We start from the raw sequence: 17,575 nt of genomic DNA, 5'->3' as shown, positions 1-17,575 counted from the left end.
CCTAAACATTTTATCTTTTAAGAATAATACAGCGTGAGATACTATATATTTTTTATCCCTAAATGATGAACCCGTTTCTCTGCTGTTGTTTTTGGATAAAACTCCAAGACGTTGGTCGTCATCGTCTACGGTCTTTGTTGTTGTTGTTTTTTATTTTATCTAGGGAGGGAGGCTTGATTGCTAATAGAGACCAAACACGCAATGTTGTGTGTGTGTGTGTGTGTGTTTTATTTCTTTCTTTTGTTTTTTCTCTCGTAGGGTTATTGCTTTATTGCACGGGGGAGCTAGGGTTAATTCGTTACTATGGTATTTGCCCGGCTAATGCATTTTACTGTGGTATACCCATAGCCACAATATAGAGAGAGACCCATTTTCTGTCTATATTAAGACAAAAGGGGCACTGTGATATTAGTCTTAGCTGAACTGCTCCGTCTCAGGTCTTGGACGAATGAAGTTAGAAGTATTTGTTTCTTTGATAACATCCTCATAAATTTCAGCGCCGAGGTTCCTATAGCTGGGAGGAGGGATTGTTTATACCGGAGTAGCGGTCGTAGTCTATAGAGTAGTGGCACTACATGTTAATTTCTCATAGAACATAACGTAGCCAAAGGCAGGGAGGTGCCATTACTCTATTGACCACTTCCATGTAACTAAGAGGGAAAGACATAGGGGTGAAACTTCGCCTTCCATCCTTAGCGCCTGCGCTGCAGGGAGCGCCCAGAGACCGCAAGGGGTCAACCCCCTGGTATGACTACCCCCTTTTAATGTATAAAGAGTGTGTAGCTCTAACACAAGATGGCGAAACTTTGCCTTCCATCCTGCTTTATAGCGCCTGCGCTGTAGGGAGAGTGCCCAGAGACCGCAAGGGATCAACCCCCTGGCATGCCTATCCCTCTTTTACGTCTAAAGGGTTTATTGTTCTAACGCAAGAGGGCGCTACGCATGCAAGGCCGTAAAATTTACCCATAGTACCCTGGTTTTAGGTTGGGCGTAAGATATAGGTGCCACCTGGTTATAGCAACAAGAACTACTATATTTACACATGGCTAAGCTAGTAAAATTATTTCCACCGATAGGTGGAGGGCTGCACTCAATGATGCCCATGGGACCTTGAAAAGCACAAACTTCATGCATGGTGTCTTATCACATTGATTATGTTCTCGTTGTCAGTGCAGCAATATTTTAACGATGGGTAAACGTGCCGGTGGCAAAGGAGAGAGCGATGTTACGCTTAATTTTAACGTTGTGAATATAAATTGATTGACTACATGCTTATTAGGGTATGGAAGCTCCTAATTTAATTCCTCCAACTTCCATACCATTTTATTTTCCCAAAACCGTAATTATGAGAGATTACCTCATCAGTTTATTTTTCTTTTCCTGCAGATAGTCTTCGTAGGGGAACCCCGACCCCAACCCTGTACCTATTAGGTACCGACGGATCGGGGTCTGGGGGAAAAAGTACCTAAGATGTAAAATATAGTTGGGGGTTTTTTCCGTGGCTAGTTTTTGTTGCTAAGAAATTATTTTTGACTTGTTCCATAAACAATAGAGAGCTTTCAGATGGTAGCCATATTAGGTGGTCTCGGCTTCATTCCTGCTTTATACCCACCAATATGGCAGCGTAAACTATGTCTCGAGTCTCAGCTCCTCCTTCAACTGAAAGCTCACTATCGTCAGATACGTCTCAAATAAGTTCTCCTTTATAAAAAGTACAGTTAATTGGGTAATATTTTGATTTGGGAGTGTAAAATCAGTTGCTAGGTCAGTAACTGCAAGTCTCATCAAAGCAGTTGACAAAGTCACATCTAGGCAACGCTAGAACACGCCCCTTTTAACCGCACACATTTCTTTAATAAAGTTTCGTGACTTCCTGTCCCTGAATAGGTTAGAACTGAAATAGCTTTTCTACAATTTACGTTTTGAATGAAGTCGACAAAAGTAGGCTTAGCAACGATTTAACGAAAACCAGTCAATAATAGTCTGTTGTTATATTAAAATCGATAACTTGGCTAGCTAGTCATAGCCACGTACGCACCTCCTTGGTATCGTAAGTGCGCAGTCACGAGCTATTAAATTAATCCTTTAGGGTGTTGATCGAACCATTATCAAGCGTAACGATCTACAGAGCTTAGTTTTTGACCATTTCGGTGGTACCGTCCTAGAGAGAATGAAATGATTAAAAGTATACGCGGCTTAACTTAATTTTATCCCTTTCCCGTATTTGATATTCAGTTACGATCAATTTCCACGCTCCAGCGACCATCCAGACTGCTTGCTACATGCTACACGCGACTACTCTCCGCACGCGTTCGTGCTCGTCAAAGAGCTATGGACCATCTAACGAAAGTCTATTACGGTTTTAATCTTGTTCCGTTTCATTTAACGAGTAATGTAAGGCAAAGATGAGGTCGAACGCGACATCGTGTTAAAACTAAACGCCCCCGCTCTCTCTCTTCTCCTCTCCTCTTCTCTTGAACACCACCAGAAATGAATCCCAGTAGCGTTTAAGACTAAAGTATGGCTGGCATCTAAAAATGAAAAGAGTCCGCTCTATTTATCTTTAGATGTATTGTTAAGCCTTGGTTAATTTTAAAGTTAGACTTAAAACGTGATTTAGTTTGAATAAATCATTTACATTAAACTTCTCTTACTCTTAGTTGTTTTAAGCCTAACAGTGTCATACACTAAGCCTAACTTCCTTATCTTTAAATGTACTCTTACGCCTTGGTAAGTTTAAAAATTTACTCTTAAAACCCAAAATTACAGTTATCTTAAGCCTAACAGTATCAAAAACTGATAACTTCATCTTTGGATGGACCTTTAAGCCTTGGTAAACTTTAAAAACATGATTAGTTTGAATAAAGCATTGAAATTAAATTTATCTTACTCTTACTCTTACTCTTAAACCCAAAATTGCAGTTGTTTTAAGCCTAACAGTATCATACACTAAGCCTAACTTCTTTATCTTTATATGTACCCTTAAGCCTTAGTAAATTTTAAAAATTTCAGGCTTTAAATTTTGTTATTCTTCGTACAAGCCATTTAAAATAAAAATGCCGTCTTTATCTGGAGGGGGTTCTATTTCTTTTAAAGGGTTAAAGAAGTCCGAAACATTTGAAGGCAATTATGTTGAGAGGGAAACGTTATATAGTGCAGTTTCAGTCTATCTTTAAGAAATAAAAGAATTTGTCCTGAGAGACTGGGGTCTTAAAAGGTCACGGGTGAATTGAAATAAGACCATGCATAAGAAAGGGCGGGACTCAAATCAATTTATATTAACTTTTCCATTCCGCCTTATTTAATGTTCGTTCAAGGAATATCCACGAATGTAGAGAATTCGGGAATACCAATGTTTGTTTTAAGAACCATATCTAACCGTTGCCCTATTCCTCATTTGTTCCATTGATTGTTTATTGTACTGAATTTATTTCATTACAAAAGAATGTCGCTTGAAATGCTAATAGATACGTTAATCGTTATGGATTACCAATGATGTTTTAATTAAATATTTGGATATTCTTGAGACAATTGATTCAATTGACGACGTTCTTATCGAGCGATAGGATTGGTGTATGGTTTTACCATCTTAGGAAAGGACTCGAAGGCCCTGGGAATGTCGTGAGAAGAAAGGAGCGGGAACTTCTGTCCACTTTTCTTTTAGTGCTAGGCCTACTTTAAACCAAGGCTTACCTTAGTTCAATGAATCTAGTTATTCACGAATTAATGACCACTAAGTACAAAAGTATCGTTAACTGCAGGTTGTCCTCCACGGAAATAAATCTGAATAAGTGATTAAAAACCCGTTTTTTTTCCATTTACTTACAATTTTTTGGCCTAATTTGAACAAAGGCTTAGGAAAAGTGTCCTTGTGAAATGAATCTAGTTATTCAGTCATTTCATTTCTGTACACTTATAAACAATTTTGTACTAAACCGTTGTCCACGAAAAGGGGAAAAAGAACGGAATAGGCGATTTAAAACTCTTCTTTTCCATTTGCATTCGATGTGAAGCAGGCTATAGTTTGAAAAACAAAGGCTTCGCAAAACTTTCCTTAAGCTTCCTTTTTCACCAGAATTGCTGTTGACCTTTTAACATCATTTAACTTCCTAGAAGTTGGTACAGCCCTTTTTGTTTTCCACGAAATTCTCAGGTCCTCTAGGCGAAATGTGCCTGGCTACCAACCCTTTTTAGGTCCTGAAATAAGCCATCTTCTGCCATTATCCCCGTGCAGCAACGACACGAAGCCCTTGTTCAAGATGTTCGCTATACGTCGACTGTCTTTAGCGTGTTTGTTTCGCTTCAAAGACGACGGGATTGAAAATGGAAATGCCCTTTGTCCTTTTTGTACAAGGACGTCGACAGTCGTTCGCGTCCATAATCCAAATGACAGCTTCCAGATTTGTACCATGTAATTGTCGCTACTAGCCTAATTGCCTACCAATTACCGAATAACCCTTAACCTTTGTAAATATTAATCTCTGTACTTTATTAACCTTTTGACCCCTTAACTAAACAGTTTTTAATGAGCAAATATTGAACACTTCTTAATTTCCAAGTCTTATTGATCAAGTTTAGTTTAATGATTTAATATTTGCAAAGAGGGTGAGCTTTTAGTTTAACAATAGAAAGAAAAATCATATATATATGTATAGAGGATTAAGTAACGAAAAACAAAGAATAAATAGGAATCTTATGTAGCGCGACCACGTGAGGAGACGAAAGAGTTCTTAATTGAAACAGCTTTCGAAATTTCTTAGACTTAAGCGCTTACCGCAAGACAATTAATGATAGATTAGGTCCGCGGACCTCATGTTGCTCATCACTGATCTAACTTATCTAAACCAAGAAGAGATATCTAGTTTACTAGGGAGAAGGTATAAATTCGCCACATTTCTAGCTTTATCTCCAGTCCAAACGTAGGTCCGGAGAAAATTATGTATTTTCCGACTGAGGAGAGGCGAAATAGCCCGGCCTCCTTTTACGTCCCCCCTTGTATTTTGAAAGGGGCACTGGGACTATGGCGCGCCAATACTTAGGCATCTTATGCCTTCTTCCTAGTAAACTAGATATCGCTTCTTGTCTAGACAAAAGATCTGTAGCCCTCTAGCGCACACTTTCAATAGAAATTTCCTCCTATGTTTCTTAACTTTAACGGCGCTTCACAGGGTTGCCAGTAATCTGTGAGAGCATGTCTCCTGGAGGTTTGGAACTGAATCGAACAGAACTACAATTAGCTTTCCAGTCTGTTGTAGATATCGGTCCAATTGAACCCACAAATAACTGGCAACACTTGTCTGGTCTGCACATTATCTATTAGGTTTTAAAAATTATCCTACGTGCTCTTCCATTCCTTTTTACAGTTTCAAAAAGAATCAAATTAGGCTTAACGCCTACAAATTTAAAATTAAGGTAGAGAGAGTGATCTCGTTTGTGTATATTTAAACAGGACGTAGACTCTCGGGCGAGCAGAGGGAGTTAGGCACGCCTTCTCCATCAAGCTAGTTGGGTTCCGATTCGGTACTAATTAATTTCCATGGGAAACCTAGGAATCTGTAAATCTTAATTTGAATTATGTAGATAGGTATGAGGTAAGAATACCAGCACTAGCTCCCCCGCTGTTGGATCCTTCGCTTCTCTCAGTTGCATTTTCCACACCGTTTTCACGCGCTATTAGATCTCTCAGCTTAGCTTGTAAGTTGCCCACCCATTTTCCCGGGGTTTCACCGCCCCTTCCCATCTCCTCTAGAGCTATCCCCATTTTAAAGACTTCGCGGATTTTGATGATAAAAGCTTTGCAACGGGCAGAACGAGGGATTCGATACTCCAAACCTTAAAAATCCTTCGATATTTTCAAACTGACACTAGTTTTAACTTTATTTGATTTAACTTAACCATTGTTGCTTCAATACTGTTTTTCTTTTAACATTCTTGTAGACTTCAGTTTAATTGCATTCACCATAAGCTCATGAGATATGTTACATAAGTATGAAACTACCTTTACTTCGTAATGCTAGAGACTTACAGCACGAGCTAGTTCGAGAACGACGAGTAAGAATTTATTAACTACACTCGGGTAATTTTGCAGTCCATCTTCTTATACATAGTTTACAGGCGTGGAGGATTCATACCATTTGCACAAGGAGACCTGGCAAAGCTTAGATTATTATTATAACTTAGAGTGTAAAATAGCAGACGATTTTACACTCTAAGTCGCTTGGTCTCCTTGTGTTGGTGGTAGGAATCCTCCACGCCTGTAAACTATGTATTAAGTCAGTACTAAGCCTTTGACAGCGGCTCACCAGGCGTCTTCGCTTTACCTCGAATCTATGACCTACGTCACTAAACATGACAAGCTCCAGTTTGTAACCAGTAACAAACTTACGGAACATACCTTATAAACTTATGACTCTAATCCTGTAACATAGTGTCTGTTCCCTTGGACAGTCTTATATTGTAACTTGGTGTTTTATATAAGAAATGGTTAATGTTTAATATTAACGAAGTCGCGATTGAGTTAAAGATAAAGAATGATGTATGTATCTATTTGAACTTTAAAAGTTCAAAAGAATCTTTTATTTTCTTAATAAAACAGAAATAAAAGTCCAGGTTTATTTTAAAATATATTAAATTCAATAGTAATAGGAAAATCAAATTCAAATTCAAATGCAATTTAGTTTTAACAATAATAAAAGACTTGTAACAATGAAGTTGAAATAAATAAGAACAAAGTTACGATATTTTCGCTTGAAGGTCGGTTTACAGCGTAGAGAAAGTCACTGCGGACTAATTTGAAGTGTTTAAAAGCCATAGTAGTCGCTGCAAACTGTAATAGTATTTATACAATCACAAAGAGCTGGGTGGTAAAGAAAGGCGAGCTAAGTTTTAAGAGAAATACAAGGCAAGGAAGGCATGGCCAGGCCAAGCTGGCGAGTAACGTGAGACGTGATTCTGATTCTATTCATTGTTCTTGAATAGCATAAGCTCGGCTTTTATGCCTTCGGAATTACGAAGAAGACCCCGAAGCGCAACTCGGCCAGAAATCTTTTGTGTCTCGCACTAAAGGTTCCGGAAGTATAGAGAGAAAATCCTTCCTCATTTGGGGAAAAGAGCGAATTCGCTCGCCATCTAGCCAATTCCTATCGAAATACCCAGGAAGGGAAGGAAGTTCATAATTTGGAATAATATGTTTGAATAGAGATCTGACTTATGAATGGCTATGGGTTTAATCTTTCATTCCTCAAAGGTCTTTTCGTTATTACGAAAAGTTTGGGATTTGTTATAGGAAATTTGAGGAGAGTAAAGGTAAAGGCAAGAAGCGATATCTAGTTTACTAGGGAGAAGGTTAAAGATGCCTAAGTATTCGCGCGCCGTAGTCCCAGTCCCCCTTTCAAAATACAAGGGGGGATGTAAAAGGAGGCCGGGGTATTTCGCCCCTCCTCAGTCGGAAAATACGTAATTTTCGTCATTCGCGTCGCGCTGACGTTAGTTTTCAAGAACCAATGAGAGGCTGGTTGTAATTTAGAGGCGGAGATTAACTCCGGACCTACAGGAAAGTTACGCGCGTTTATTTGCCGAAGAGGAAAGTTATATTGCAAACTTATTCCAAAATATGGAGACACATAATATGAGCTTTTAAAATACTCTTAACCTGGTGGTTTTTTACAAAAATTCGTGGAGTTCAAACCTTAAACAATATTTCCTCTGTCCTTTCCTAGGAAGGCACGCTCCGGGTCTCCACCAGGTCTGCTTCGAGCGTTTATCGAACATAGATTAGCGTTCAGGCCAAACTTCAGAGCAGGGAGAGAGTGCTTTGATTTCAACCTGAATTTACACTAGATCAGAAAACGCGTTAAGAGCTGGATAACATTTTCTTTCCATACGTTGTATGGTAAATTCAGGGTGAATCGCGATACTGGCCATATCTGAGTGTAAAGGTTCGTTGACCTTAGGTTTCTCTTGTTCTTTTTTTATACACACGAATAACAAGGTTTTCCGCCGCGAGTAGCGTCTTTCCTTTTTTTAGATCATAGATCATCCATCCTGGACGTTCTAGTTTTTGAAACGCTTCCGTTTCCGGTTGTGGTGAGCGCGGTTACGCCACATTGTGATAAGAAAAAGAGGGGTCAAATTGAATAGTTTCTACGCTAAGATTTTTATTGACTGTTCCCTTTAAGTGTAGTTTTAAGTGTAGTTTTCAGTGTTGTTGAGTTGGCCAGGCATTCATCGTGAGATCAGAAGTTGTAAAAATTGAAGTAGTAGTAGTTATTATTATTGAAAGATATGATTACTATGTTTTAAATTAGGTAGGATTGTACCTTGTTTATACCAAGAAGCGATATCTAGTTTACTAGGGAGAAGATATAAATTCGCCACATTTCCAGCTTTATCTCCAGTCCAAACGTAGGTCTGGAGTTAATCCCCGCCTCTAAATTACAACCAGCATCTCATTGGTTATTGATTGGTACGTATTTTCCGACTGAGGAGAGGCGAAATAGGCCCGGCGGCCTCCTTTTACGTCCCCCACCCCCTTGTTTTTTTGAAAGTGGGACTGGGACTATGGCGCGCCATTACTTAGGCATCTTATACCTTCCCCCTAATAAACTAGATATTACTTCTTGCTAGAGCCTAATAATGAGTGTAGTGAACTCTGACTCCGTCTGGTGTTGCTCTTGGTGCAAGAAAAATAACATAAGAAGGCACGGGCCTCCCACCTGTGTGTGTTGGTTCCTCTACAATTAATTGATGAAATGGAATTCGAAATTAAACTCTTTAAGGGTTAGGTCAACATTGAGGATATTTTTATGGCCGAGTAATAATCGTTAAACCTTATTATTTTTCGTTCCTCCCTTGACCACCACAACCACTATCTTCTCACCATCGCAGCAGCGGTTCCGCTTAGGGTCTTAAAACCGTAAAAATAAAAGCCTTATTATCAACATGAGTTTATAAGATATGTTCCATAAGTATGACACTTCCTATATCTAGAGTTCGAGAACGACAACCGAGAATTGACAACACTCGGTTTTGCAGTCCATTTTCCTATTAAAGCCAGTCTCGGCTGTGTTTTAGATCAAACAACCGCCACTAGATGCTCCTAATAGTCGAGGGGTGGAGTTGACTGGCCCTCTAAGCTTAGCAAAAGCTAGTTTTAGCTCTGCCCTCACGGACGAGTTCTTATTGGTTCCTGTCTTTGGCAAGGTAAAATTTGCGCGTAGATTCCGTAGAAGATCAGCCAGAAAGTTAGGGATGCCACAGGAGCCGACATTTGCTTTAAGGCTGTACTAAACTTTTGACAGCGCCTCACCAGGCGTCGCTTTACCTCGAATCTATGACCTACGTCACTTGATGACAAGCTCCAGTTTGTAACCCGTGACAAACTTATGGAACATATATTATGAACTTATGCTAGAATATATTGACCCCCTCTCTCTTTCTTTCTCTCTCTTGTCGTGTTACGACGGTTCAAGATCAACGTTAATTCGATTAAAGGAATTTTATTTCAGGCTTAGTGTTGAATACCAACGCCTTTCTATAGTTAAGACTTTTAGAACCAGCAGTAAAAAACTAAGCTAATAGAAAGTTTATGGTGTAGACCTACCTTTAAAAGTATATAGGCTGGGTTTTAAATCAAATAGCTTTTGTTTGACCTAGCTATAGCTTAGCTGCCAAATCGATTCTTTGTGTTTAAGAATTTAAGACAATTGTCCCAAGAATAAAGTATATTGGAACTTTTGAAAGGCGCGCGAATCTTATGTATATATTTGAGAAGGAACACATACAACTTATAGGAATCATTGCGTCCCCACATCTTTCATGTTAATTTCTATGCGGGTTTTATGGGCCGGGCTTGACAACTTACTATCGGTCACGCCTCATAATTCTGTCGTCTTTCTATTTGTTCATTGGTTGGTAGCAACGAGTTTTTAGGCGCGCGCAAGGTTACATGCGCAGCGAGATTATTGGCGAAGTAAACTACGTCATACTCAATGATTTGTCTAGCTCTTCCCCCCCTCTTCCCCCCCACAACATCCGCCTAGATACATCTAATAAGAATCAATACGTACACATTTCTCAACGTATGTATTCTTGATATGAGAAAATGGTTTGTTTGTTCTTTATGCATATGACTACAAACAATTCGGAGGACTAGTAACTAAGGTCTTTGTATCCACATACCAATTAATATCCCGTCTTAGGTTCTAACCGTATAGTCTGCTACTACGAACTCTCTCGTGACGTCACATTATCCTATCTGTTACCTCGGTTTTGGCGACCATATTGGGAGTTGTCAGCTCAGGGCATTCAATAGAACTATGTCAGAAGCCTATAGTGTGACGTCACCCATGCTATTTGCACATAGAACCGAAAGCGATACCAAACATGGCCGCCCACTGCCAAAGCTATGCCCCTGACGGTTTACCTAAGTACTGACGTCACAACTGAGATAGCTCTATTTAGACAATACTAATATCTCTCCGTAGCTCCTCCCCTCTCAGGACGAGACTACACCCCTCCCTTTTGAAAAATTCTAACGTATGTTACTAGCCCTTTATGAAACGTTTACTTTCATTTTTATTTAACTTGTATGTGTGTAGAGCCCTTTACAAATAATATTATCCGACCAAAATAGTAAAAGACCTCGACACACTAACATAAATTCACTGAAAAACGAGTATTTGATAAACGTCTTAATCCGATACTTCTAAACGTAAACTGCCAAGAGGGTATGAAAACGTTGACGTAAAGTTAAAGGGCAAAATATTTTGTTCTTTTTTTTTTAAACGACTTACGTAAAACTTACTATTAGGCTTAAAGCAATTAATTACTTTCAAAAATTAAAATCTTTATTTTTAATTGAAAAATATATTTATATATACTCAACAAGAATAAGGCAACGCCCCCAAACCTTGAAGAGAAAAAACAACCTTGCTTTTTTCTTTTCTTTAAACTCTTTACATTTTTTTTTTGAAATTATTTTCTTGAAGAAAAGGGGTTTTTAAATTTTAAAAATTAGGCCTACATCTACATGGTTTTTTTAATTTTACATCATCAACGATACTTCTACTTCTACTTCTATGAGAGATGTAACATTACATATTAATACGCCTCAAATTTATAATTGAGGTTAATTTAAAGGCGTTTATTTTGCCTTATAATGTAAGCGATAAAATAATAGGTGAATGTTAGCTATAAGGAAAATAGATCCCTAAACATTTAAAAAAAAATTAAGAGTTGACAAAAAATAGGCATTTGCATCGTGGTAAAGAACATTTTGACCTACTGTACGAGATTTCCTTAGCTGTAATTTTAATACCACCGATATCATTAAGTAGTTGCTGCCGGAAGTAATCGTTGTAATGCTGAATGTTTCTTATGCAATACGTGCCCATTTTAAACTATATTGATTTAGTCATATTCGTAAATAAACGCTGTTTTAAATTAACTAACCATGTGCAATGATTTTACTAAACGACACTTTTATGAAAATGGAAAAACGGTAGCCTACATCCATTTTATTTCACCTATCGCTTACAATAAAAATAGCTGAAATTACGTATTAAATGTAGGCTAATCTTACTTCGCAAAAAACTGATTGAAAAAACGTTTATTTTAAATCATGTTTGATATATTTCTTTACGTAAATTAACCCTATTTTATTTTTTTTAATTGCAGAAAAATTCGAGAGTGCGGTTAGAAGTTCAAGATGGCAAGTTTCTGGTCTCGTATGTTGGTAAGTTTAGCATATTTGAATTACGCCTAAAATTTACCCTTTTTTAGTACATTAATTGAATTGATAAATTATTTGCGGCAATAAACTTGAGACAGTACTTGATAATTTTCCCATCGTTTTTATTTTGCGCTTTTGGATAAAATCCTAAATTCGGTTAATAATTTAAATTACATAGTTTAAAAGTAATTGACAAAGAAACTGTTTTACGCGAAGTTTCTTGAAATTCTCTGTTAATTAAGAAATACATATATTTATGAATAGAAAATAGAAATAATCCCCTAAGACTTAATTTGGAATTTTATATTGCCATTCACGTAGGAAGTGATTAAAAAAAGACGCTACCTCATACCGACATAATTATCTCTGTTATTTTTATTTTAGTCGGGTTATTTTTAACGATTTTTCCATAAAGAATTTATCTCTTATCACGAAATTAGTTGTTGTTTTCTTTTTTTTACAACGCAATCACGTCACCTTGTTAATTTTGCTGAAATAACGTAAAACTTAACCTTCAAAATAGAAATAATCTTAGTAATCCCAAATCTTATTATTCAAAAGGCTTGAGAGTAAAGGTATATTTGGCGCTGGTTTTTACAAAAATGTAATATATTTATTATTATTTTCAAGTTGTATTAGTAATACCAAGAAGCGATATCTAGTTTACTAGGGAGAAGGTAAATTCGCCACATTTCTAGCTTTATCTCCAGTCCAAACGTAGGTCCGGAGTTAATCCCCGCCTCTAAGGGAGGTATAAATTCGCCACATTTCTAGCTTTATCTCCAGTCCAAACGTAGGTCCTTAGTTAATCCCCGCCTCTAAGGGAGGTATAAATTCGCCACATTTCTAGCTTTATCTCCAGTCCAAACGTAGGTCCTTAGTTAATCCCCGCCTCTAAATTACAACCAAAAAATCTCATTGGTTCTTGAAAACTCGCGTCAGCGTGACGCGAATGACGAAAATTCCGTATTTTCCGACTGAGGAAAGGCGAAATAGCCCGGCGCCTCCTTTTACGTCCCCCTTGTATTTTGAAAGGGAGACTGGGACTATGGCGCGAGAATGCTTAGGCATCTTAAACCCTCTCCCTAGTAAACTAGATATCGTTTCTTGGTAATACATTTGCCAAAAGATAATCCCTTCATACAGATCTCTCTATTGGAAGATAGTCTTCTGATTACAAGACAAGAATAATTTGACCCCGCTGTGACCTTAACCTTAAGCCTAAACTGTAGATAGATACTATGTAGACCAGGTGTTAATATACTTTTACAATATAGGTTATATCGGTAGGTGTTTAACGAAAGTATTTGTCGTCCTCCTTGAATGCGAAATGAGAATCGTGAAACCCTGAGACTATTTTAAAAAGCAATCTAAAGCGACTCAGGGACGTTTATGTTGACGTTTATTACGCCGTTAAGCTCTGGAGTTTGAAATTAAAACTATACTTTTAAATCCCCTTTTCACTTCAACGGGGTACGGAGTGAAAACAAGAACTTTCCTCGTTGCATTATAATGAATAACAAATCTTAAAACTTCGGGAAACTAAATAAAAAGAAAAACAAGCATGTTTGCCTTAATTTTCGGGACTCTAAAAGTGGGTCCCCTCGTTATTTCAGATAAAGAGGTTGAGGAGTTGAAGCCATCAACTAGTATCGTCAGAGAAACTGAAGTCTGCATTCATCCTAATAGACCAGCTTGCATCACCACGTCCGAATGGGCTTTACTCAAATGTAAGAATGTCTTGCCTATTCATTCAAACTTTGCGCTCAGTTACGTAGTCTTTGTAATCGGTATGTTGTTCGTATCACTTCTTCCCACTTGTTTTAATGTACAGCGCGTCAGATTGTCTGTTTTCCCTTTACAGTTTTGTTATAAGTTTATAAGGTATGCCAGTACGTAAGTGTGACACTGGTTATCACTGAGAGTTAGTTTTGTACTGGGCTGGTGCTCAGTAGGACTGTATACATAGCATTGCGAAGTATTGGAAGTAATATCTTTTAAACTTATGGTTTAACTATTAATATCAGATTCAGAAGTATATTTTGAGAGAAGTGAACTACAAAGCGGGAAAATTCTTCCCAACATTAGAACATTTATAGCAAGGTTACTAAACGCGATAAGTCGTTCCCTCAGCATTACTCTATTAGCGTTTAACTATTTGTCAAGACGCAAGCCTTTGTGGATTTTTGTCACACGTCAATACAATAAAGATTTGTGAGTTGATTGCTGAGGTTTTAGAACCGAACAGTTATATAAATCACCCTAGTACTGTGCGATGCCCATCTGAAGTTTGTTACACAACTAAAGTAATAAGAGGATACAGAGTGTCATCCTTCTTCTATTATACCCTTCTTGTAATATTTATCGGTAGAAGTAATATCAGTTGAACAACTATAACGTACATTAATTTCGTTGTCTCGGTCTGAAGGCTCTCTTAGAAGTGAAATCATTTCTTGTACGAAGTGTATGTGTTTTGCAGTTTGTTTTTATTGTTTAAACATTAGCTTATCTTCTGTTTTTGCTATCAACAGGACTTGAAATTTTTTAAAGACCACTTTTATCAATTATTTCATGTTAGTATTGGAGACTGGAGGCGACCCGCCCAGAGTAACGTCCCGGTTCTTGACACCTCAAAGAAGGAGATCCCGGGCACGTATCCCAGTCATGAAACCAAAGGCTTTCAAATCCGGTCTACTCGACGAAGCTTACACTGGCGTGGTCAGAGTAAGTTTACTTCGCACCCAAGTCTCGTATATCTGATATTGGATCTATTAATAAATTCTTTTAGTGTATGTTGAACGACTCTCACTTGTGGGCTTTCAATACTTTTCATTTGGACGTTGCGACTGGAGGCAGATCCTTATCGGTGCTACTTGTTCATCTTTTTCATCATTACGGGTTCATTGACACGTTCAAATTGGACATGGTCAAAGTTTGGAGGTGCTTTAGTAAGTTAATATCCTAGATCGTTCAACCTAAATTATTAATTTCGTCTCGTTTGCTTTTAATTAGGTTTAATAGAGTCGTGTTACCATAGCGCTAATCCGTATCACAATTCGGTTCACGCCGCGGACGTCACTCAAGCCATGCACTGCTTTCTTCAACAGAAAAAGGTATGCGGCTAACCTTTTGACCTTTAAAATGACTTAATTAAGCCTAATTTTCTTTACCACCAGATCTTGAACAATATCACTGCCGTGGAAGCGATGTCGGCTTTGTTGGCGGCGGTAACGCACGACCTCGATCACCCCGGGGTCAATCAGCCATTCCTCATAGCCACTTCCAACCATTTGGCTTCCCTTTATAAAGTAAGACGCGTAAACTTCGTACTTGTGTCTTTCGACAAGTCGTGACACGCGATGACGGTTTTCTCTTCATTTAAATTTAGAATTTTTCCGTATTGGAGAATCATCATTGGCGGATGGCGATATCCTGTTTACGCGAGTCTGGTATTTTTGACCATCTTGACATCGAGACGTGGTAAGTTTTAACTTTGGAGTTTTTTTTTCTTAGAAGAAGTTTACTTAAAGGGTTTAACTTAATATTTAGGGACCAGATAGAGGGGTTGATTCATTCACTCATTTTGGCGACTGATATCACGAGGCAACAAGAATTTCTTTGCAAGTTTAAGGTAAATATTTGCCGCTCTTAAAGGGACTGTAAAGAAGGCATCGGCGGGTGGGTAAAAATTATTTGAAATATGTCAGAGGCACGTGACCAAGGAGAGGCGTGCTTCAAAGAAGCTTAGTTCGTTTTATTTCGAAAACCACCACTTCATGGAATTGGCGCTGCAATCTCGCGAAAAACAAGGACTAGATGTCCAGTTCCACTCCATGAGGAGTCTTTGTATCTTGGCACCACGTGATGTCTGTGACGTATTTCAAATAATTTTTACCCACCCGCCGATGCCTTCTTTGCAGTCCCTTTAAGGGTTAACAGTGTTGGGGGAACTTTATAAATGTAAATTTGATATTTCTTTAGCGTTTGTTGGAAGCCAATTTGCTCAATTTGGAGGACCCTCTCTATCGACATTTTATTTTACAAGTAAGGTTTTAATCCCTATGTGAAAGAATGTGTTATTTTGTTGAGATTGTCTAAAGATATGTCTGTAGATCGCGTTGAAGTGCGCGGATTTGTGCAATCCTTGTCGCCCTTGGTTAATATCGCAGCGATGGAGCCATCAAGTTTGTTTAGAATTTTTCAAACAAGGTGACTTTGAGAAGAAATTGAATCTCCCATTAACGCCTATCTGTGATCGTACAAAAACTTCCATTCCTAAAATTCAAGCGGGTAAGTACTCCGACGCCAACTATATTTGTGGTAACTTAGGGAACCCGAGTAAGTGTTGACTTTTATCTTAAAGATTTCTTCCGTTTCGTCGTCACTCCATTGTTCGAGATTTGGGACAAGTTCTTGGACTCTGATCTCTCTCGTCAGCTAATCGACAATCTTCGTCACAACCAGATCTCTTGGGACGGAAAAGTGGCTTCCACTGTGGTGGCTAATCCCGTCAAACCAGAACCCTTGGAAGACTCTCCCGATGACGATGACTGCGACGACCAATCTTCAGAATCTCCGAAAGACTGTGGGAAAAAGAACCTTTCGTCTCCTCTCAGTCGTTTCAATTGGGTCTTACGATCGGCCATCGAAGATGATTGCGGCGTACCTTTATGGAGTCGTCGTTGTAGCATGCCGTTGAGTTTACCCAAACTCCTTCCGCGTACCGTTCTTCGCAGGCAGAGCTTCCCGCACGCGCAATGGCGTACCAATCCGGACTTGACGACTTACCCGATTCACCGTTCCCCTCACATGTCTTTGAGGACATTATCGGCGGAACAGTTGCAACCCAAAACCAGCATCGTTTCCTTGTCTTCTAGTAGTGGTACGGCGGTTTCTCTTCTGGAACTTTTCCAACTGGCCGAGGAAAGCGAGAGGTCCAGTAAACTAGTCCATCAACCCATGTCTTACCCGCCGTTCGTCTCGAATCGCGGCGGCACTCGCGAAACGGACTTGGCTTTGGTCGAGGAATCGGAGTTTGGCGAAACTCCTTCCGAAGAGTCGCGACCTTTACTTGTGGCTGACGTCTCGTCCAATACTTGTCGACGGAAATCGGGGTCGAGCGAATCCGATTGTTCCAACGGCGGCGGCGGAGGTTGCTCATCTAGGCCCTCCACCGAAAATGCTCAAATAGCCAATAAAAATAATAACGATAACAATAACCCTCCCACGAAATCGGGTGGTGCTCAAACGGAAGGCTCAGGGTGCAAAAGGACAGAACCTCCCTCTACCGATTCTTCCACGGATTCGACTTCTCTGTCCGCGCGCGCCGTTACTCGCGAAAGGAACGCGTTAAGGAGATCTCTCGCCATTTGCAACGATTCCCCGGAAAGTAGTCCCGCCATTAGACGAACCTCTTGTCCTTCGACAACGTCTCCCACCTTACCAGCGACGCTCGTTGCCAAGGAGAACCACTCGTCTCAGGAAGTCGATGTTCCTCAACTGCTAATCGAGGGAAGCGACTTCGCGGCAAAGATTCCCATCTGCGAGGAAGTGTCCAGTTGGTGCTCGCGCGTCAGTCGCAGTTTGTCCGAAGAGAGACCGGAACCACCCAGTCGTGACTTTGACTCGCCCGCTTCATCTTGGAAGAGTTCCTCTAGTAGTTTAGGTGTCGGAAGTTCGCGTTTGGCTACTCGTAGAGGTTCCGCCCCTGTTCCTTTACCCAGCACTGAGTTATCCGGCATATCCTCTTACAACCATCCAAGAAGGTGGTCCATGGCCACGGAAGCCGCTACCAGTCTCGGTAATTAAAATTCACGCTTCTATTCTGTACCTATCGAGTCTTAT

General features: G+C 39.3%; 1 protein-coding gene across 2 annotated transcripts in view; it reads left to right on the top strand.

The window, feature by feature from the left end:
* Nucleotides 1-17,575, top strand: part of LOC149717386 (uncharacterized) — a 56,161-nt gene that overhangs the window by 34,523 nt on the left and 4,063 nt on the right. The window contains exons 2-12 of one of the 2 annotated variants that reach the window (XM_089838764.1): nt 11,677-11,734; nt 13,348-13,461; nt 14,310-14,455; nt 14,520-14,679; nt 14,744-14,844; nt 14,908-15,039; nt 15,120-15,211; nt 15,281-15,362; nt 15,713-15,775; nt 15,844-16,021; nt 16,095-17,531. In XM_089838764.1, the coding sequence (XP_089694890.1) occupies nt 11,677-11,734; nt 13,348-13,461; nt 14,310-14,455; nt 14,520-14,679; nt 14,744-14,844; nt 14,908-15,039; nt 15,120-15,211; nt 15,281-15,362; nt 15,713-15,775; nt 15,844-16,021; nt 16,095-17,531 (2,563 nt within the window). Of the gene's footprint in view, nt 1-11,676; nt 11,735-13,347; nt 13,462-13,488; nt 14,038-14,102; nt 14,196-14,262; nt 14,456-14,519; nt 14,680-14,743; nt 14,845-14,907; nt 15,040-15,119; nt 15,212-15,280; nt 15,363-15,712; nt 15,776-15,843; nt 16,022-16,094; nt 17,532-17,575 lie in introns of those variants that run through there. The other variant, XM_089838766.1, reaches the window with a different exon arrangement.

This window comes from Phalangium opilio, unplaced genomic scaffold (assembly GCF_054372755.1).
Source record: "Phalangium opilio isolate 3A_F unplaced genomic scaffold, DU_Popi_V2 ptg000003l_1, whole genome shotgun sequence".
In the NCBI taxonomy this organism is placed as follows: Eukaryota; Metazoa; Arthropoda; class Arachnida; order Opiliones; family Phalangiidae; genus Phalangium; species Phalangium opilio.
Note: the sequence above shows the minus strand (reverse complement) of the source record. Positions and strands in the feature narration are given on the sequence as shown.